Below are 23,188 nucleotides of genomic sequence, written 5' to 3'. Positions count from 1 at the left end.
TTTGTAGAATGTGACAAAGTTGAGAATGAAGGATTTCTTACATTTCCAGTTGGATAATAAAGCTGGACCGTTTTGAGACATGAAGTCCGGATTTAAATGTTTTGCAAATTATTTCTGTTCTGTTGAGGTCAGCGGGGCACAGTGCCCCCAAAACTGACTTGACTTGTTGGCACAAATATGCTCTGAAAGTCTGAGAAGTCGGCGCAACACCCAGTCGCACGCGTTAGTTAACTTCATTGTTCCAGTGGCCATTCACCAAAATGTACAAGAACCACCCCATCATGCTCAGGGTGATAAGAGGCCACCGCACGTAAGCATGGGCTGATATTGGTCGGGAATGCTGACTTACAGGTAGAAGTGGCAGGTTGCCAAGGGTGTGAGCAGGGCTCGTGCAGTAGAGGAAGAAGTGTTGCCATGGAGAACATCCAAAGGTGGAGCCGACAGTGGAAGTGCAAGATAGAGCCTGTACCCGTTGCTCTTTTGCTGAGTTGCAACGTGGTTTTGGGAGCAAGCGGCCAGTATTTGCAAGCCTCTCGCACGCTGTGCAGCATTGTGAGAGATTTGCTGAGCCCACCAAACCGCCGTCCGCCAACATGCTGAGTGCCGCCGTGTGGCTGATGGCCCTGCTGGGCCCGGCGCAAGGCTGGGGCCCGTCGCCTGATGACAACGCCGCTGCTGAGCTCCCGTGCGTCCTCTGCTTCCGCGGGCAGACGCTTCCCCGGCACCAGGGCTGGACGGCGAGCCCTCGGTGTCACAAGACGCCCGGGGGCCACAACTTTGCCACCCTGTATGGACTCGACTGCGACACGGCCATTGCCTTGGCCCTCCGTCTCAGCATTGGGTGGTCGCAAGAGGCAGAAGAGCTTGCGGTAAGGGCGCGCCTGTCACTTTGGTGCAACGTTTTAAATTGTGTCAGTGCTCTTTGGGAAGAATCGTGAGTGGGCTGCGAACATTTGTCCAAAGTAAAAGCTCGTGTGTTATTTTGGCACATAAAAAGAATCGGTCCACTTTCATAGAGGACCGGTTGGACATTTACTATTGACAAACCACAATTCTGAGCATTTGGACAATTTTTATTTAAAAACAAAAGTATGTGAATGCAAATTGTATTCACGGATAGCTTTAAGTGTCCCTAAAAATGTTTTGATTCAGATTTCAAAAGTGTCTTTACCTTTTTGTTATTGCACGAAGATGTCAAACTCAAGGCTCAGGGTCCAGATATGGCCCGCCACATCATTGTGTGAGGCCCACAAAAGCAATATAAAGTCCTGACCAAAATTTCAAATTGTCCTATGCGCTGAGATATTGCAAGTGTTTTTCTTGTTACCGACCAATCAGAGTGTGAAAAATGCAGTGAATCTGAATGGTTACGGATATGCTCCCTTTGCATATAGACTGACATTGGCATGACACGGCAACAGATTGAAGCTGAAATCTTATTGGACCAAAAGACAAAATCATCACATAATTAGATACTTAAAGTCAAGCAGCCAAAAGAGGACTTGTGAAAATCTCATGCAACAAGTATATGGTGGTGAAAATGGAAATTGACTCTGTGGTTGCATGCCGCAGGCAATAGATGAGGAAGGAGTCCAAGTCTTCATACCAGCACTTCTCCGAGGAGGCGACCGTATGCCTTCATCGACAGACTCTCTCCTCCAACGCTGGGATTGGGTCGTCTCCACGCCAGTCCGCTCCAGCGTCGCCCCATTGTGCAGATCTCGAGGCGGGGAGCTCTACCTTCTCACCGCGGCCGAGGGGTGTCAAGTGGGACCACTATGGTCCGTGGCTTGCTGCTCCGTCCCGAACGGCCACGGCGACTTCGCCGTGGGCTTTGTCAGCGAGACGCTAGATGAGGGCGACAGCATGCGCCGAGTGAGTGCCGAGGAGCTGCAGGACCTGCTGGCGGTGGACGAGCTGTTCCCCGGAGGCTGCGGGATACCAGACAGAGCCGAGGCCAAAGCACAATACTACGGGGAAGATTTGGACTGCACTCACGCGGACTCGTATGCAGGCGAGTCGGATCCAGGTGGCGCGGATGTGGCAGAGGAGTTCGCCGTGGAGTCGGAGAGCGGCAGCGTTGGGCAGGCTGATGAGAGGAGCTATGTGCAACATGCCGAGGCCAAAACACAATACTACGGGGAAGATTCGGACTGCACTCAAGCGGACTCGTATACGGGCGAGTCGGATGCGGGCGGCACGGATGTGGCAGAAGAGTCCGCCTTGGAGTCGGATAGCGGCGGCTTTGGGCAAGCCGATGAGAGGCGCTATGTGCAACGCGCCACTGAACTCACGGACCAGGCGGATGGCAACTCCAGCAGCATTGTGCTCTCCGTCTTCTCCACTGCTTTGGCCATCCTCAAAGCTCCGCTCAGGCCCATCTTCTCCAGAATCACACAGTTCCCTGGACAGGTGAAAGATCTTCTTTCGGTTGGAACATTTTGCCCAGGAGCTACCTCTGTTATCTACGGAAGAGGATTAGGGCCAGTGAAGAAAAAAAAAAACGAGGGGTGACAGGATTCTGACTTTTTTTCTCAGAATTCTGACTTTAAAGTCAGAAAGTGGGAATTCTGAGAATAAAGTCAGAATTCTGACTTTAAAGTCAGAAAGTGGGAATTCTGACTTTAAAGTCAGAATTCTGACTTTATTCTCAGAATTCTGACTTTAAAGTCAGTCAGAATTCTGATTTTCTGAGAATAAAAGTCAGAATCCTGTCACCCCTCATTTTTTCTTCTTCACTGGCCCTATCCTCTTCCGTAGTTATCGTTTAGTCTTTATTTATTAAGTGTATTTTAGTTTCAGTTTCAGTTTATTTAAAGGAAAGTTCGACATGTAACATCAAAGTTTCATGGACTGGCCTGACTCAGTTCAAGAACTGTTTTACAGCAGGTTCGTATAACATTACATACATTTCAATGCAATATATACGTTATTGTTAATGGGTGCAAGTTTGGTTTGTTATTAGAAAATAGTGTATAGCCGTTTGAATTGCGTAATAGAGGTGGCTGATCTGATTTGAAGGGGTATCTTATTCCAGATCAAAATAGATGTGCGGATAAAATAGTTTAGACCAAAATTGTTTTTGTATGCTGGGGTTCGGATGAGGTCCTGTGTAACTGAGCGCGTGATGCGGGCCTGTCTTTCATTACGGCCTGGGATGAATGAATTAGCTATAGGTGGGAGAGAATTTGTGTGTAGTTGATAGAAGAGTTTTATTGCCATGAGGATTGTGTAACTCTGGAAGGTAAGTGCATTGGAGCATGCAAGTGATGTGCAGTGATGGGTCCAGATTGATAGTCTGCCATGTATTTTGTATGCTCTATTGTATAGTCTGGCTATGGGATCCAGAGTTTCTTTTGTGGCGAGAGACCAAATGGGAAGACAGTATGATAGGTTAGACAGTATGATAGAATGTAGATAAATATTTGAGACATTATGTTATCTTGTTATAGACATATATTTTCTGTTTGAGCTTATTAGTGAGAGTGTTAACATGTTTTTTGTAGGTGAGGTGGGAGTCTAACTGCACTCCAAGATATTTATATGTGTCTGTGACTACTAGAGTTTGATCGGATAGAGTAATGGGGACAGTTATGGAGATGTTTTTCCTAGGGGAGTGGAAATACATTATTTCAGTTTTTTTTATATTGATCGTCAGATGGTTTACTTTTAGCCAGTCATGTAGGAGCTGGAGATCAGAAGTAAGTTTGGAGTTTATGGTTTCGATGTTCGGATCTGAGGTGAAAATAACTGTGTCGTCAGCATATAATATGATTTGAGTTTGTTTGCATATGTTGTGCCCAACATACATCAATGACATGCCTGTCATTGATGTACATAATGAATAATAATGGGCCCAGTATGCTGCCCTGGGGAACACCAGTGGGAGATGGTAATGGAGTAGATGTGGCCTGACCAATATTAACAACCTGGATTCTATCCGAGAGGTATGAAGAGAGCATAGTTAGAACTGAGGGGGAGAGATGAAAAGGAAGCTAGTTTGTTATGGAGTATTTGGTGATTAACTGTGTCAAAGGCTTTACGGAAATCCACAAAGGCTGCTCCTGTGATGTGGCCTTTATTAAGAGAAGTGCGTATATATTCTGTGAGTAGTAGCTGTGCAGATAGTGTTGAACGAGCTGATCGGAAGCCAAATTGTGAGTTGTTGAGAAGGTTGTTTGTTTCAAGATGTTCTATAAGTTGTTCTGACAGGATTTTTTCTAAACGTTTTGATATAGGTGGGAGGATTGATATGGGACGGTAGTTGGATAGGGTTGTTCGGTCGTCTGATTTAAATATGGGGGTAATTTTTGTTTTTTTCCACGCAGTCGGAAATATGGAATGTCTTATGCAGAGATTGATTAAGTGGAGGATTAAGGGTAGGAAGCTACTAGCATGGGTTCTGTAAAAGTCTGTTTAATTCATATATGTCTTTGGCCTTTGAGTTATTGAGTGATCTGAGAATACTGGACAACTCTGAGAGTGTAATCTTAGAAAATGTTAGCTTGTCTGATGAGGGAGTTATAGGTGTGGGTGGAGACGGAGGATCAAAGTGTTCTTGTCAGTTCTTTAATAGAGGTGATGAAGTACTTATTAAATGCATTTGCAATCTGTTCCTGATCAGTTTTGAGTATATTTTGTAAAGATATTTGTATGTTGTTGTTTGTATTTTCATGAGTTTGCCCAGTAATGGATTTTAGTATTTGCCAGAGGATTTTGGGGTTCATGGTGGCCTGAGTGATTTGCTCCTGGAAGTAGGTGGTTTTAGCCTACTAAATGTAGGTGCATTTACATATTTCTAAGATGTGTGAGAGCTGTTTTATTTTCAATAGTTTTTATTGACCTATACAATTTCAGTGCAGTGGTTTTCTGTGCGATTAAATTAAGAATATCTGAGTTTATCCATGTAATTTATTCTGTCGTAGACTGAGTTATCTGGTAGTAGTGTATTTTTTCTGTATGGCTTCTATACGATTCTGGAAATCTGCTAAGATTTGTTCCGGGTCGTTGGTTGCTCCAATCAATATTCTTTATTTCGGTTTCATACTGTGGTAGCTTAGATCTTGGTATATTTGAAATAGTGCACTGTTGATGATTTTTCCGAGGTTTAAGGTTTTTCCTAACTGTGTATATGAGAGAATGGTCTGATACAGCTACGTGGATGACTCCTGATATGCTATACTTTGTGGGTTGATTGGTGAAGATGAGATCGGGAATAGAGCTGCGAGTGTGACATATTCTAGTTGGTTCTTTTATCAGTTGGTGGAGTCCTAATTTTTCTGCCATGCTTTTTAGAGGTTTGGATGATTTGTCTTTGTAGTCTTAAGTTCAGGTCGCCAATTAAGATATATTCCTTTGTTTTTATATTTTTTATAATATTGGATAGAATTTTAATATAATCTGTGGGGTTTGTCAATCGTGCACTTATCTGATGTCAGTGACCGGCTCTCCGTTTAAAGGGTAAAATTCTGTACTTTAGCCCCTCTGCAGTAACGCAGCCTGTAGGGGAGACGAGAATTGATTTAAGCTGGTACGGAAATAAGATTCGTTCCGAGTCAAACCGCTGTTCAGGTAACTAATCTATTGTTAGATTAATTCTGTAATTTCTGGACGCCAGTCCCGCTGAAATCAAAGAAACCCGAGGGTTGAGTAACTACTTTGTCGAGACCCAGGATCTCCTCGATCGTGGCCGTTTCAGCGGCTCTCCTTTCCTATTAAGATTCTTGCTTTTGTTATCCGCTCGGAATAGTTTAGCTGTCTTTGTTAAGACCGCGGGAACTCGTTTATTTTCACTAGCGTATCGAACCAGATTCTGACACTCCCTGATGTCAAGGATTAAAGCTGTCTTCATTTAAAAAAGAACTGAACGGTTTAAAGTATGACTATGATAGAGAAACAAAAGAGATTTAAAGCATAAAAGATCAAAATAATCATTAATCGAAATTAAATGATTATAAAGTAGAAATTTAATGAATAAGAAGAATTACAAGTTTCAATTGTTCGATCAACTAACAATAATTTCCACTCACGATTCTCAATAGAGCAAAAATTACCGTATTTGCCGGTGTACAGGTCGACTCGGTGTATAAGTCGACCCCCTAAAATTCGACGGAAATTTACGATTTTATGATATATCCTTTGTATAAGTCGAGCTCAATTGTTGCATTATATTAAACTTCAAAATTCAATATGCGTTCAAATTCCGGGAGGCCGTGCGCATGCGGCTGTTTATAAGCACCGCGGAGGAGATCGCGGCCGGCGAGCTCGCGCACGCCGCCCGGCACCAACGGGAGGCCGGAAATAGCTCCAAGCCGAGCGGATCGGCACTTTATAAGCACCGTGGAGGAGATCGCGGCGCCTCATTCGACTTCTAGCGGCCGGCGAGCTCGCGCACGCCGCCCGGCACCAACGGGAGGCCGGAAATAGCTCCAAGCCGAGCGGATCGGCACTTTATAAGCACCGCGGAGGAGATCGCGGCGCCTCATTGGACTTCCAGCGGCCGGCGAGCTCACGCACCCGCCCGGCACATCCGGGAGGCCGTGCGCACGCGCCAAGTGGCCGAAAATAGCCCCCGCCGAGCGGATCGGCTGTTTATAAGCACCGCGGAGGAGATCGCGGCGCCTCATTGGACTTCCAGCGGCCGGCGAGCTCGCGCACCCGCCCGGCACATCCGGGAGGCCGTGCGCACGCGCCAAGTGGCCGAAAATAGCCCCCGCCGAGCGGATCGGCACTCTATAAGCACCGCGGAGGAGATCGCGGCGCCTCATTGGACTTCCAGCGACCGGCGAGCTCGCGCACCCGCCCGGCACATCCGGGAGGCCGTGCGCACGCGCCAAGTGGCCGAAAATAGCCCCCGCCGAGCGGATCGGCTGTTTATAAGCACCGCGGAGGAGATCGCGGCGCCTCATTGGACTTCCAGCGGCCGGCGAGCTCGCGCACCCGCCCGGCACATCCGGGAGGCCGTGCGCACGCGCCAAGTGGCCGAAAATAGCCCCCGCCGAGCGGATCGGCTGTTTATAAGCACCGCGGAGGTGGTCGCGGCGCCTCATTCGACTTCCAGCGGGCCGCGCACTCGCGCACGCCGCCCGGTTCAAATTTTCTAAGTGCAACGCACAATGAGATGCATGAGAAACGGCCTTGGTTACCATCACATTTGAAGCGATGAATACGAAGTTAAATTTTATGACTCGGTGTATAAGTCGAGGTCGATTTTTTTCGGTCGATTTTGGATCGAAAAAGGTCGACCAATACACCGGCAAATACGGTATTCAGCCTCGAAGTTCTCTCGATTGAAAACTCAAAAATATAGTAAAAAAGGGTAAGAGGCTAGAGGTCTAAAATGCTAATTGTACTAAGTTCATCTTGTTTTTCCTTTTTTTAATCCGCCTTCATCAGAGTCAAAACGATGAATGAAGGCGGAAGAAACCGCCGAAACATGTCAGGTAATGAACTTAAAACAACTTGTTTGATATAAAAGAAACCAGTGAAGTGGTCTAAAATGCTGTTTGGTAGAAAAGTCGAGTGATCAGTTCTCCTTGTTCCAAAATCCGAATTCTGTTTAAAAGAACAAGCTGGCCTAAAGAATGGAGATGACGACGCCCTAAAAATGGCTCCTCTCTCCTGCACTGCATCTCCTAGCCTGTCTTTGACCTTAAAATTTGACTAAGTCCAATTTGAAGATAGTATAAATTCATTTTAACGGACCTTGGGTTAATCTCAGAAAGAATAAAATCTATCTTTGTCTAATCGGCGTTCTCGACCCACGGCAGTAGCCGCAGGGGCCATACCCCTGGCGGGGAAAGCCCACCGGGCGAGAGAGAGCGCGATGCTCTTTGTCCGAACGAACCTTTTATACCAGTCCACTTCATGGGTACTATGCCTGCTTGGTCACGTACCAGTTTTTTTCCATGACGTCCATACATTGGCCTCAGATGACCCAAATGCTTCCAGAATAGACTGCACCTGCATCTCAGCCGGTCTCAACCGGATTCAACCAGATGAGGTGACCACGTTCTCACGGAAGTAACAATTTTCTCAGGCATGCCTCATCTTGTTTCCCACTCCCAAATCTTGTCAACTGTCCATCAACGTGACATTTGCAAATGTTTTTTCTCTGACTTGTGTTCTGTCAAACAGCATTTTGTTTAGGCTTCAACTGGATGAACGTGACCGATGTCACGCTCATATGTGGGACCTCAGTCTTCCACCACTTAGTATCACCATTAACCCTTTCCGCCTCCTTGTCTTTGCTCACATTCATACATTCATGTGTAAATGGAACATCAATATTACATACATGTTTGATACTGATCAAACATCGTGACAATAATAATACATACAGTGCCTTGCGAAAGTATTCGGCCCCCTTGAACCTTTCAACATTTCGCCACATTTCAGGCTTCAAACATAAAGATACAACATTTTATTTTTTGGTCAAGAATCAACAAGTGGGACACAATCGTGAAGTGGAATGAAATTTATTGGATAATTTAAACTTTTTTAACAAATAAACTGAAAAGTGGGGCGTGCAATATTATTCGGCCCCCTTGCGCTAATACTTTGTAGCGCCAACTTTTGCTGCAATTACAGCTACAAGTCGCTTGGGGTATGTCTCTATCAGTTTTGCACATCGAGAGACTGGAATTCTTGCCCATTCTTCCTTGCAAAACAGTTCGAGCTCAGTGAGGTTGGATGGAGAGCGTTTGTGAACAGCAGTCTTCAGCTCTTTCCACAGATTCTCGATTGGATTCAGGTCTGGACTTTGACTTGGCCATTCTAACACCTGGATACGTCTATTTGTGAACCATTCCATTGTAGATTTGGCTTTATGTTTTGGATCATTGTCCTGTTGGAAGATAAATCTCCGTCCCAGTCTCAGGTCTTTTGCAGACTCCAACAGGTTTTCTTCCAGAATGGTCCTGTATTTGGCTCCATCTATCTTCCCATCAATTTTAGCCATCTTCCCTGTCTCTGCTGAAGAAAAGCAGGCCCAAACCATGATGCTGCCATCACCATGTTTGACAGTGGGGATGGTGTGTTCAGGGTGATGAGCTGTGTTGCTTTTACGCCAAACATATCGTTTTGCATTGTGGCCAAAAAGTTCGATTTTGGATTCATCTGACCAGAGCACTTTCTACCACATGTTTGGTGTGTCTCCCAGGTGGCTTGTGGCAAACTTTAAACGAGACTTTTTATGGATATCTTTGAGAAATGGCTTTCTTCTTGCCACTCTTCCATAAAGGCCAGATTTGTGCAGTGCACGACTGATTGTTGTCCTATGGACAGACTCTCCCACCTCAGCTGTAGTTATCTGCAGTTCATCCAGAGAGTCTTCTCCTTGTTTGAGATGAAAGTTTGGAGGGACGGCCGGGTCTTGGTAGATTTGCAGTGGTCTGATACTCCTTCCATTTCAATATAATTGCTTGCACAGTGCTCCTTGAGATGTTTAAAGCTTGGGAAATCTTTTTGTAGCCAAATCCGGCTTCAAACTTCTCCACAACAGTATCTCGGACCTGCCTGGTGTGTTCCTTTGTCTTCATGGTTCTCTCTGCGCTTTAAACAGAACCCTGAGACTATCAAAGAGCAGGTGCATTTATACGGAGACGTGATTACACACAGGTGCATTCTATCTATCATCATCAGTCATTTAGGACAGCATTAGATCATTCAAAGATCCTCACTGAACTTCTGGAGTGAGTTTGCTGCACTGAAATTAAAGGGGCAGAATAATATTGCGCGCCCCACTTTTCAGTTTTTTATTTATTAAAAAAGTTTAAATCATCCAATAAATTTCGTTCCACTTCACGATTGTGTTGATTCTTGACAAAAAATTTAAATTTTATATCTTTGTTTGAAGCCTGAAATGTGGCGAAATGTTGAAAGGTTCATGGGGGCCGAATACTTTCGCAAGGCACATAACACATACTTTCACAATAGTCAATTTAACACATAATCATAACTATGATTGTGGATTCTCTTAGTTAGCAAGTTAAAACACCCAAGCATCTTCAAAACGTATTTTGACAAGCTGGTGACCTCTAGGTCAAGCTCAAGCGTGGGATTGCAGTCTTCCACCCACGGTACCACTGTCAGCCCCTTGTCCTTACTCAACTCTTAATACATTCATGTGGAAATGAAACATCAGTGCTGCTCAAGTTGCTACTAACTATACAATATTGCAAAGCAGAATAAAATAAAATATATTGCAGCTTACTCGAACTGTGATTAACATGTCTCATTCTCATTACCTAACGATGAGCGTGGGCTTCCCTAGTTAGCAAATTAAAATATTCAAGCAGTTTCAAAGTATATTATAGCAAAACAAAATAATATAACATAATCCAAAATTGTGTGTTGCTGTGCCTCAGAACAAGTCTTCATCTAATCAGTGACTTTTTAAACTATTAATGTACTATTTTGCGTGACCCTATGATACTAGGAGCCATGTTGTCTTGGGCTTCATGCCCCTGGTAGGGTAACCCATGGCAAATGGGTCCTAGGTGAGGGGCCAGAGAAAGCGCGGCTCACAAGCCCCTTATGATGAATAAAATAAATGGATTGCGTTTTCACTCGCCCGGACGCGGGTCACCGGGGCCCCCCTCTGGAGCCAGGCCTGGAGGCGAGTGTCTGGTGGCCGGGCCTTCACCCATGGGGCCCGGCCGGGCACAGCCCGAAAAGGAAACTTGAGTCCCCCTTCCCATGGGCTCACCACCTGTGGGAGGGGCCAAAAGGGTCGGGTGCAGTGTAAGCTGGGCGGCGGCCAAAGGCAGGGACCTTGGCGGTCTGATCCCCGGCTGCAGAAGCTGGCTCTTGGGACATGGAATGTCACCTCTCTGGCTGGAAAGGAGCCCGAGCTGGTGTGCGAGGCAGAAAAGTTCCGACTAGACATAGTCGGACTTGCCTACACGCACAGTTTGGGTTCCGGTACAAGCCCTCTCGAGAGGGGCTGGACTCTCTTCCACTCTGGAGTTGCTCACGCTGAGAGGCGTCGAGCAGGTGTGGGTATACTTATTGCCCCCCGGCTGGGCGCCTGCACATTGGGGTTCACCCCGGTGAACGAGAGGGTAGCCTCCCTCCGCCTTCGGGTGGAGGGACGGGTCCTGACTTTTGTTTGTGTCTATGCACCAAACGGCAGCTCAGAGTACCCACCCTTCTTGGGGTCCCTGGAGGAAGTGCTGGAGAGCGCTCCTTCTGGGGACTCCATCGTTCTACTGGGTGACTTCACTGGGTGGGCAATGACAGTGAGACCTGGAAGAGCGTGATTGGGAGGAACGGCCCCCTCGATCTGAACCCGAGCGGTGTTCTATTATTGGACTTCTGTGCTCGACATGGATTTTCTATAATGAACACCATGTTCAAACATAAGGGTGTCCATGTGTGCACTTGGCACCAGGACACCCTAGGCCGCAGTTCGATGATCGACTTTGTAGTTGTGTCATCGGATTTGCAGCCGCATGTTTTGGACACTCGTGCGAAGAGAGGGGCGGAGCTGTCAACTGATCACCACCTGGTGGTGGGTTGGCTCCGATGGTGGGGGAAGATGCCGGTCCGACCTGGCAGACCCAAACGCTCTGTGAGGGTCTGCTGGGAACGTCTGGCAGAATCCCCTGTCAGGAAGAGCTTCAACTCCCACCTCCGGCAGAGCTTTTCCCACATCCCGGGGGAGGCGGGGGACATTGAGTCCGAGTGGACCATGTTCCGTGCCTCCATTGTTGAGGCGGCCGACCGGAGCTGTGGCCGTAAGGTCGTTGGTGCCTGTCATGGCGGCAATCCCCGAACGCGCTGGTGGACACCAGCGGTAAGGGATGCCGTCAAGCTGAAGAAGGAGTCCTATCGGGCCGTTTTGGCCTGGGGGACTCCAGAGGCAGCTGACAGGTACCGGATGGCCAAGAACGCGGCTTCGGCGGTTGCTGAGGCAAAAACCCGGGCGTGGGAGGAGTTTGGCGAGGCCATGGAGAATGACTTCCGGACGGCTTCGAAGAAATTCTGGTCCACCAGTCGGTGGGGAGAATACTTCAAAGACCTCCTCAATTCCACCTACACGCCTTCCATTGTGGAAGCAGGGCCTGGGGTCTCTGAGGCGGACTCTCCAATCTCTGGGGTCGAAGTCACTGAGGTAGTTAAAAAACTCCTCGGTGGCAAGGCCCCGGGGGTGGATGAGATCCGCCCGGAGTTCTTAAGGGCTCTGGATGTTGTGGGGCTGTCATGGCTGACACGCCTCTACAACATTGCATGGACATCGGGGACAGTACCTCTGGATTGGCAGACTGGGGTGGTGGTTCCCCTCTTTTAGAAGGGGGACCGGAGGGTGTGTTCCAATTACAGGGGAATCACACTCCTCAGCCTCCCTGGTAAGGTCTATTCAGGGGTGCTGGAGAGGAGGGACCGTCGGGAGGTCGAACCTCGGATTCAGGAGGAGCAGTGTGGCTTTTGTCCTGTCCGTGGAACAGTGGACCAGCTCTACACCCTCAGCAGGATCGTCGAGGGTGCATGGGAGTTCGCACATGTGTTTTGTGGACTTGGAGAATGTGTTCGACCGTGTCCCTCGGGAGGTTCTGTGGAGGGTGCTTCGAGAGTACGGGGTGCCAAACCAACTGATAAGGGCGGTTCGGTCCCTGTATCATCGATGCCAGATTTTGGTCCGCATTTCCGGCAGTAAGTCGGATTCATTCCCAGTGAGGGTTGGACTCCGCCAAGGTTGCCCTTTGTCACCGATTCTGTTCATAATTTTTATGGACAGAATTTCTAGGCGCAGCCGAGGCGTTGAGGGGGTCCGGTTTGGGGACCTCAGCATTGCGTCTCTGCTTTTTGCAGATGACGTGGTGCTGTTGGCTTCTTCAGGCCGTGATCTCCAGCTCTCACTGGAGTGGTTCGCAGCCGAGTGTGAAGCGGTCGGGATGAGGGTCAGCACCTCCAAATCCGAGTCCATGGTCCTCGATCGGAAAAGGGTGGAATGCCCTCTCCGGATCGGGAATGAGATGCTGCCCCAAGTGGAGAAGTTTAAGTATCTTGGGGTCTTGTTCACGAGTGAGGGGAGGATGGAGCGCGAGATTTTCAGGCGGATCGGTGCAGCGTCGGCAATAATGCGGACTCTGTACCGGTCCGTCGTGGTAAAGAGAGAGCTGAGCCAAAAGGCAAAGCTCTCAATTTACCGGTCGATTTACGCTCCTACCCTCACCTATGGTCACGAGCTAGAACGAGATCCCGGATACAAGCGCCCGAAATGAGTTTTCTCCGCAGGATGTCCGGGCTCTCCCTTAGAGATAGGGTGAGAAGCTCGGTCATCCGGGAGAGACTCGGAGTAGAGTCGCTACTCCTCCACGTTGAGAGGAGCCAGATGAGGTGGCTCGGGCATCTCATGAGAATGCCTCCTGGACGCCTCCCTGGGGAGGTGTTCTGGGCATGTCCCACCGGTAGGAGACCCCGGGGATGACCCAGGATGCGCTGGAGAGACTATGTCTCTCAGCTGGCCTGGGAACACCTTGGGCTCCCCGGGAAAAGCTGGATGAAGTGGCTGGGGAGAGTGAAGTCTGGGAGTCCCTCCTGAAGCTGCTGCCCCCGCGACCCGACCCCGGATAAGCGGAAGAAGATGGATGGATGTACTATGTTAGGCCAATCTGACTTTGGCACCATTTTCTGGTGAAATTTGGAACGGGAATGGAGGTTTACTGGTTCAACCAACAAATTCCCCTTTACTAATTTAACAATAGTTAATTTTGGAGAACTAACTTTTAAGTAACCCCTACTCAGGCCCCCTTCTTCAGGTCCTCCATGTCAAGCTTTGAAATTTGGAATTTCATCTTAGCCAATTCGTCTGGGCCAAATCCAATACACATCTTTTACCCTCCATGTAACTCAACAGGTTTGTGTTTGGCAGCCTGTAACTGGCAATAACTGTGATTGCATGTTGGTTGGTAAAGCTGATGACCAGTTTCATTGTTTCAGTTTCTGTTGTGATTGGGGTTACTGTGTGTGCATATGATTTATTTACTAGTAATAGAATACCACCACCTGGTTTATTTGGCCGGTCTCTTCTGTGTAGTTGATAATTGTCTATGGAGATAAACGAATCTGGTGTAATAGGAGAAAGCCACGATTCTGTAATGATAAGAAAATGTGGTTTGCCTTGTTCAGTGAGTATTTTTATTTCATCAAGCTTTGATGTGATGCTTCTTGCATTGAGGTGACATATTTTAAAACCTTTAATATTGCTTAATTGGGGTATGGTTTGAATTTGTTTGATGTCATCATCATCGTCATCATCATCATCATCATCGGTTTAAAGTCCGCTTTCCAGGCGCCGCTGGGTTGGACTGGGTTCTTGATATGGCTTTCTTCCACTGGGAACGGTCCATGGCCATCTCGTGGTTGATGCCGAGTGCCTTCATGTCGGCTGCCACGGTCGTCTGCCAGGTCTTTTTAGGTCGGCCACTGTGTCTTGTTCCCTCTACGTTATACGACATAACTTTCTTCACCCAGTCGTTCTCGTCCTTCCCCACTACATGTCCGTACCATCGCAGTCTGCCTCTCCTCACGACATCCACTATGGCCTCCACTCCCATCTTTTTTCTCAGCTCTGCACTGGTCTTTTCCTCCCTCATTGACACACCACACATCCATCTGATCATCCTCATTCCTGCTCTGTTTAGTTTGTCTTCGTGTTCTGTTTTCAGGGCCCATGCCTCACTTCCGTACGTCATACTACTTCTGACGCAGGCTGAGTACACTTGGCCTCTCATCTTCAGGGATGGGGCCTTAGATGTTTAGAAGGGCATGAGTTCCCTGAATTTCTTCCACCCACTTCTCACCCTTGTGGTCACTGCTAGGTCCACCCCCCCGTCAGCGTTAAGCATGCCTCCAAGGTAGCAGAAGCTGTCCACCACCTCGTACATCTCCCCATCTACTACGAGGCCCTCTTGCTCAGCTGGGTCTGCTTGGGCGACTTCTCCCCTGCACCGCTTGCATTGGAAGGTCTCACTTGCAGCTAGTAGGCTGCCTTTTACTCCGCTGCAGCTCCGGTGTACCCATCTCTGACAACCCTTGCACCGGATAGAGTTAGCTTGCACTCCCTTCCCACAAACTCCACATGGCCATGCTCCTGACTGCGGTATCACTCCCAGGCCAGCACCACCGACCATGACCTTTGATTTTGCCGCATTCACCTTTATTCCTTTCACTTCCAGGCATGTCTTTCAGGCCGCTAGCTTCCTAGCTAGGTCTTCTCGCGCTGGTCGCTGTAGTGGTCGGATCATTCTGTCAGGAACGGAGTGGAAATGGAGGGGGGGGGGGGGAAGCGCACCAGTCCAGGCGACCCCACTGGTCTGTGACAAAGTTTGAACTGCGCTCGGCGGCCACTTGGGGACATACATAAACTACAATCGGCGGCGTTCAGGGGCCCAGGGCCACAATCGTGGCACACACTGGGGACCTAAACCGCAATCGGCGGCACACACTGGGGACCTAAACCGCAATCGGCGGCACACACTGGGGACCTAAACCGCAATCGGCGGCACACACTGGGGACCTAAACCGCAATCGGCAGCAACTTGGGGGGACAGAACTGCACTCAACGGCGTTCAGGGGCCCAGGGCCACAATCGGGCACACACTGGGGACATGAACCGCACCCGGGCGGCAACTTGAGGAACCGAATCGCACTCGGGCGGCAATTTGGGGAACCGAACCGCACTCGGGCGGCAACTTGGGGAACCGAACCGCACTCGGGCGGCAATTTGAGGAACCAAACCGCACTCGGGCGGCAACTTGGGGAACCGAACCGCACTCGGGCGGTAACTTGGGGAACCGAACCGCACTCAGCGGCATTTGAAAGTCCAGGACCGCAATCGGCGGCATTCGGGGGAGTCATGACCGCAATCTCGGCATTTGCGGAGTCATTGCCGCAATCCGCGGCACTTTGAGAGTCATTACCGCAATCAGCGGCATTCAGGGAGTCTAAACCACAATCGGCGGCATTCAGGGAGGCGGAGCTGTGCGCAGCGGCAGAAGTCGAGCATGCTGCAGTCGTAGAGACGGGGTCGGGTGACGATCGCGGAGTCATTGCTGCAATGGGCGGCATTCGGTGAGTCATTACCTCCATCGGCGGCATTCGAGAGGCGGAGCCGCAATCGGTGGCATTCGTGGAGTCATTGCCACAATCGGCGGCACTCGGAGAGTTATTACCGCAATCGGCGGCATTCGAGAGGCGGAGCTGCAATCTGCGGCACCAGGGAGCCAGCACTGTGCGCAGCCACCAAACGCTGCAGCAGTGGGAGCGGGGCCAGGGATGATCGTGGGTCCAGTGCAGCTGGCTCGAAGTCCGGCGACGGCCGCAGGTCTGGTGACGGCCACAATCTTTCGGGACCTGAAATGGACCGGCCACATAGACTCTGTCCGGAAGAAGGCCCAGCAGAGGCTGTACTTCCTGCGACAACTCAAGAAGTTCAACCTGCCGCGGGAGCTGCTGAAGACCTTCTACACTGCCATCATCCAGTCTGTCCTCTGCACCTCCATCACTGTCTGGTTTGGATCGGCCTCCAAACAAGACAAGCACAGACTGCAACGGACAATAAGGACTGCAGAAAAGATAATTGGAATCAACCTCCCATCTATCCAAGACTTGTACCTGTCCAGGACCAGGAAACGTGCAAGTAACATCGCTACGGACCCTTCTCACCCAGGTTGCAGTCTGTTTGAACTACTCCCCTCCGGACGGCGTTATAGAGCTCTGTACACTAAAACCAGCAGACACAGAGACAGCTTCTTCCCCCAGGCTGTTGCTCTGATGAACTCACACCACTTGTCTACACTGTTTGTACTATGTGTCCTCTCAGCATCCATTGCAGCCTGGTCATCCTAGAAGAGGGACCCTCCCATCTGTGGTCTCTTCTCAAGGTTTCTCATTTCCCCTAGCTGGAGTTTTGAGTTTTTCCTTGCCCTCTTGGGAGTTTAAGATCAGGGGATGTTTGAGAATATCTTCCATTTTTCACATGTCCTGAGTGTTGTTGTTAGTCACCTAAATGTTGAACAGAGGCTGTGATTTACCGAAGTCAAATTCCTTGTTTGGCACGCTCAAACATGGCGAATAAAAAACTCTTGAATCTTGAAAGTCTTGTGACAGCCGGCTTGAAGTCTGGCGACGCCCGCGGGTCCTGCGACGCTGCGGTGGAGCCCGATGGCGGTCGCAAGTCTCATGCTGCCGGGAAGCACTCCGATGGTGGCCACGGGTCCGGCGTCGCGGGAGCGAATTCCGATGGCGGCTGCGGGTCTGGCGTCACGGGAGCGAAGTCCGATGGCGGCCGCGGGTCTGGCGTTACGGGAGCGAAGTCCGATGGTGGCTGCGGGTCTGGCGTCACGGGAGCGAAGTCCGATGGCGGCCGCGGAGCCCATGGCGCTGGAACATGCTCGGACGACGGACGTGGATCAGGCATCACAGCTGATGGAGGAGGGGGCTCCAAGCGCTGGTCGCTGTAGTGGTCAGATCATTCTGTCAGGAACGGAGTGGAAATGGAGCAGGGCGACCAAGTGCAACTTGGACCAGGGTTTATTGGAGGAACTCAATGGAGGAACTCAAAATACAGACTCGGTAAACTGACATAACTCACTAACAAAACCTCACAACAAGACTGACCAAAAAAGACGTGAAACAAAACAACAGGGTGACATTACCAATGACAGCAACAGGAACCAAAAAGACATCATGACATTAACAATGATCCGACAGGGAGTGGCACACAGACAGGGCTTAAATACAAGACGGGTAACGAGAGGCAGGTGACTGTGATCAGTACATTGATTGTGAGTTGACACAGGAAGGGAGGGGCGAGTACACAGACGGACAGAAACCATGACAACTTCCATATAATAAAACAACCAGGGACGAGTTGTGACAACCATGATGGCCTTGTCCCGGAACGCATCCTTCTCGTCCTGACTTCTGCCAACTTGAGGGGCATAGATTGAAATTACGTTTGTCAGGTGTTTCCCAACGATCAACTTCACAAAGATGATCCGCTCATTTACCCTGCTAATGCTTAGCACTTGATCTATCCACTTTTCAGCGATAAGTACTCCAACACCACCAGTCCCTTCATTGCAGCCTTGCCAGAAGAACTTGTACCTTCTACCGATTGCACCCAGCATCCTTGCACTTCCACCCTTCCATCTCAACTCCTGGACACAGCAGACATCCACCCTTCTCCTGTGTAGAGCCTCAACCACCTCCCCCGATCGGTGCGACATGCTGCAGATGTTCCATGTAGCCACCCTAACACGTGCCTCCTGCCCCTCTCTATTCCGGTTCAGGCCTCCCCGCAGTCCATCGGGCTGAGGGCCGTCATATAATCTATCTGCGGTTTGGCCTCCTTTTCCATCATTCTTTTTGTCATAGGCTGATGAAAATGCCCACGGAGTACTTAAGGCTGTACCCCACCTCTCCTGTGTTTGTCTAGCCATACTGAGAATATTTTTGGAGCAAAACATTTTACAGTCGGATGCCCTTCCTGACACCAACCCAAGGAGAAATTGATTTTCTGTAGGGGTTGACTCTCTTAGCCCATTCCTCTCCCGAGGAGCCCACTGGGCAGTGGTACTATTTAACCCATAGTTGGGGGCTGGTTCGTGGGCACCAGGGCATGTCCACACACCGGTGGGCCTGCATGCCGCACGTCTAAGGGCCAAACCTCCTCCGAGTCCCTTGTAGTTTAGCCTGGGTCCGTGTTGTACCCAGTTACCATGTGTCGCCGCGTGGAGGCGCTACACAGGGCTTGCTGTTAGAGAGGCTATGTACTGGCAGGGAGAGTCTTACGCGCTCGGCTCTCCCGTTCGCATACTGCTCGCCAGCAGTGAGGGTTGACAGTGAGAAGTGACATGCACTGGGCACTCCACCAACACACTAGACGCATCACAACAACCCGACTTGGTCTTATGAAGTCAGACACGCAATGTGATTCTTATTTTTCCGTTTTGTCATTTGTACGTTATTTTGGGTGCTAGATTGGGTGCCTGCATCTGTTTGACTGGAATGAGATTGCGTGATGGGCTGAGGGCGAGCTCCAGAGGCACGTCAAAGTCAAAGTCAAAGTCTCCTTTATTGTCAATTCCTCCGCATGTCAAGACACACAAAGAGATCGAAATTACGTTTCTCACTATCCCAGGGTGACAAGACAGAGTTCACAACGCACATACAAGTAAACAACACAGGAAAAATAAAACAAGAAGATGAACAATAAGAGTGATAGCACGCTAGCCGCTCCCGATGCCTAGCAGAGTCCAGAAAGATGACAGTCAACCAGGCCACTGTGAACACGAGCACACAGCAGGCACGCACTGTCCGGTTCGTGGATCCTATCAGGCGAACGCAACCCATCTTGTCGTCCCGCGAACGAACGTACGCCAGGAGAATGGAAGGCACGGCTGGGCGAGCTGGGTTGGCCGCAAGCCTGGCCCGACGTCTCCGCGCTGGCCCCTCTTCCGCTGCCTCGCAGACCCGCTGCCGACGCATCCCAACAATGCTCCAGGACGGAGCAGTCCGAGCTCACGACGCAGTCCAACCGGGGGAGGAAGAGCAGGCCAGTCCGGCGTCGCTCCATGACGAAGCAGTCCGAGCGCCCTTAATCTCTCCGCACCAAAGTCCAGAACGCCATAAAACCCACTTCCGCCGATGTTGAGCAGAACATGCCCGCAGCGCTAGTAGCACGACGTATCACACGAGACGAACATACACAAAACTGCCGGACAAACACTCAGTTTGTAGTTTTGGGCTAGGGTTTAGTGGGATATTTATGAGGTTATTATGATTGGTTAATTGTGCCTGAGATCGCTAGACAGTGGTGGATACTCTAAAAGAAATGTGGACATGAATTTTTTGCAGTGGGAAGGTAGTGACAGTGGTGTGGTTTTTCCTTTGGTGAAGGTGTGTGGGGGGGTGGAGTAAAGGGGCCTGGTGTGAGCACTAGCGTGTGGGGGAGCGGGGGGGATCTTGGTTAGTCCGAGGTCTGAGGGGAGGTGAACTGTTGTTGTGAGGGAGAGAATGGATCGGACTATCCTCGCGTCACGACTCATGAAGCCAGTCCAGGGATTCCAGAGTGAGCTCCATGGAGAGGGAGAGCAGCCGTGCCCCCGCCTGGTTGAGGTGTAAACCGTCCCTTGCAAAAAGATCGTGCTGTTTCCAGAAGGTTGTGAAGTTATTGATATAGGGGATCTTGTTGGCGGCGTAATGGGCCTAGAGCCAGATGTATAGATCACGGATCCGACTGAACTGGGTGTCGGTGAGTCGTGGAGAGGGAAAGTGTAGTTTGATCACGTTTCTATTCAATTATTTTTTTAACATTTCATGACAATAATTTTTAAATGGTTTCTTATAGATTGCAATATTTTCTTATCCACACTTTTTTCCAAGTCCCACCTGATTTATTTTGATTACGTGTCAGCACAATTAATATTTTTTGCAAAGGCCAACGATAACCTGAAATCCATGATGTAGCATTTCAATTGTTCCATTTTTGAAGCCTTATGTTTTTGTACCGTATTTTCCGGACTATAAGGCACACCTAAAAACCTCAAATTTTCTCAAAAGCCGACAGTGCGCCTTATAGTCAAGTGCGCCTTATATATGGACCAAATTCCGGCCCGCAGGCCAAATGCGGCCTAAATTTAAACTGGCCCGAAGCATTGTGTCATAAAATCAATCATAAGTGGCCTGCTGAAGACTATGAATCATGAATCAAAAAGACTATGGATCATTATTTTGTGATTATAAAGTAATTTGTTGCGTCTGAAGTTGAAATAAAAAAGATAAAATGGAGAATGATTTGATTTAGATTAAAAATCTGACATGATGCAACCTAGCCTGTTTACTGCAGTCACAAACACCAATATCACTCTTCTTATTCATACAACAATAACAACAATAAAAAAAACTTAATACAGCTAATATAAAATTCATTCAACTTTCATAAAATTTTTAATTTGTTATTATTTTAATCTTTAACTTTTAAAGTTTACTGATCTATCTGACAGTTTTGTTTTGTACTTATTAAAGTAAGCTTCACATGTTTATTTTGTGTGTTGTGTGATATTAGCATTATTGATATATTGTTATTGTTTTCACTGTTTCAAGTTATTACATTGTGATTGCATTAATGGTGAGCCTAATAATCCGGTGCGCCATATATATGGACAAAGTTTTAAAATGGGCCATTTATTGAAGGTGCGCCTTATAGTCCAGTGCCCCATATAGTCCGGAAAATACGGTAATTATTCGACATTTTAACAAATTGATTATCATTTTATAAACGTTATCCAAGACAACTATTTTTTTGTATTTAGTTTTGCAAAGTTCCCCTAAATTTAACATTTGTCATGTTTCTTAAGACTTACTTGAAAGTTAGTTTGACTCCTGAAGCATCTCAATCTAATTTAGCATCCCTCCATTTTCTGAAAGCACCCTGAAACAATTTGAATTAATTTGGCACATTTCAGTATTATTGAATTTAACATGCAGTGTGTTCCCAAACTCTGGCTGAGATAATCTTAAATTATTCATTTTGCAAAGTTTGGTTGCACTTTTTTCTAACCACATCTAAATATAACCACACCCATCTGTCTGCGCACCACCGGTAGAGCTCAGTGTCTGGTATCCAACAACTTTACTATTATTTTTGAATGTGAACTAATGATTTTTATATTGCGTGTCTCAATGCAGGTGACGTACGTTCTCCAAGAAGACCTCAGCGTCCTCGCCGCCCTCCCGGGAGACTTCTTCTCCCTCTTCTACCTCTTGACGTCAGACCTGTTGTCATGGATACGTTGGGTTGCCGAGACGCTGCTGGACCTCCTGATGAACTGCGTCTACAACCTCTACAACTGCGTTTCCTCCATTCTGGCGGTGCTGCTGACCAGCTGCTACACAGGGGTCACCGGCGTGGGGACACTGGCCGGCGACACGGTTGGGATATGCGGGAACACCCTTGTTAAAACCTGGCGGGTGAGCAAGTTCTTCGGAGGGCGTCTCCTTAAGCAGAGCTGCGGCTACGCCGGGACAGTGGCCACGGAGATGGGGGATCAGGCACTCGCCCTGGGTGGGGGGACGGGCCGGCTGGCGTGGAGAAGCATTGCTGGGGTCTTCAACATGTTCATTATGGGTGGAAGTACCGTCATCAGTGTGGTGGATGTGGTGTTTGGGGCCTTCACGGAAGGTTTTGGAAGGGAGAGGGAAACGACGCCGGTCCACACCCATTTGTCAGAGACCGAATAGGAACATTTTCGAGTGCTTTGGTTTTTCTTGCACCGGAAACTTCATTGACAAAGCATTTGTCATGTAGAGAACTGCAACTCAGGTTCATTGCGCGCTGCATCAAAGTCCCCCAATCAGTGTGACACCTTTACAAAATCACGTCAAAGCCAAAAGGTAGACAGACCTGCATTGAGTTTTATTGGACGCACAGATTCGTGTTAGCTTCTACTAAGTGACGCACACGTAATTGCTGTGTAAAATTGGTAGCGGTGGGTGGGGAATTTCTGATTGGTGGCGTGTCCATGCGCGACATATGAGGTTTATGAAGTGCTGCCTGCATGAGTGTATACGTCCATTGTCGCCTAATGTTATGTTTAAGCACTGTTAACCATTTAACATTTTTTTAATGACCTCTTAAGAGTGGTAAAGGGAAGAACTGCTTGATGACACTGAATGTGCCTTTGTTTTATAATCATTGTAGCCTAATAACGATGATTGCATGTTTGCTTTGTACGTTTGAATAAAAAACAACTGCGGCTTTTGTCTTATTTTTCTAACTGTGAATCAACAGTCATCCATCTTTTGTCACACAGCAGCCAAGATTTAAAATTTGTGACTGTAGAGATGGTTCGCTGTGGCGACCCCTGAGGGGAAAAGCCGAAAGGAAAGGAAGAAAGAAGAAAGCAGACGTGTTAGACACGAAAGCACGCCGTGTTGATAATAAACTAAAATGTATATTAATGATTGTTGTAAAGTTAAAGGAAAGAAGAAAGCAACACACCACGAGTGATACCAACACGAACCGATATACATATTGCCACGAGTTGCAAAATAATTTCAAAACTCATCTTACATTACACTTAGAAATAGATGTGTGTACGGCAATTCTCCTTACACTCCATACACGCTCTAAAGACAACACAAACTAAATTTAGCTCTTCCTTGACATACAACTGTC

The 23,188-nt window shown here is 48.4% G+C and overlaps 1 protein-coding gene across 1 annotated transcript; it reads left to right on the top strand.

Moving 5' to 3' along the window:
- The first annotated feature begins 436 nt into the window (after positions 1-436).
- On the top strand, positions 437-22,768 carry si:ch73-54f23.2 (uncharacterized protein LOC107988037 homolog). Its single transcript, XM_049731602.2, has 3 exons — positions 437-869; positions 1,573-2,412; positions 21,700-22,768. Exons 1-3 carry the CDS (start codon positions 594-596, stop codon positions 22,249-22,251), a joined length of 1,668 nt encoding a protein of 555 aa, XP_049587559.1. The 5' UTR covers positions 437-593; the 3' UTR covers positions 22,252-22,768.
- Positions 22,769-23,188: the final 420 nt, after the last annotated feature.

Source organism: Syngnathus scovelli, chromosome 9, assembly GCF_024217435.2.
Source record: "Syngnathus scovelli strain Florida chromosome 9, RoL_Ssco_1.2, whole genome shotgun sequence".
In the NCBI taxonomy this organism is placed as follows: domain Eukaryota; kingdom Metazoa; phylum Chordata; class Actinopteri; order Syngnathiformes; family Syngnathidae; genus Syngnathus; species Syngnathus scovelli.
This window is presented reverse-complemented; position numbering and strand designations above follow the sequence as displayed.

Excerpts from the sequence above, each read along its gene's own strand:
- si:ch73-54f23.2 (XM_049731602.2), top strand. The coding sequence starts at position 594 with ATGCTGAGTGCCGCCGTGTGGCTGATGGCCCTGCTGGGCCCGGCGCAA. Across the intron at positions 870-1,572 it reads AAGAGGCAGAAGAGCTTGCG|GCAATAGATGAGGAAGGAGT; the intron begins GTAAGGGCGCGC and ends TGCATGCCGCAG. Across the intron at positions 2,413-21,699 it reads TCACACAGTTCCCTGGACAG|GTGACGTACGTTCTCCAAGA; the intron begins GTGAAAGATCTT and ends GTCTCAATGCAG.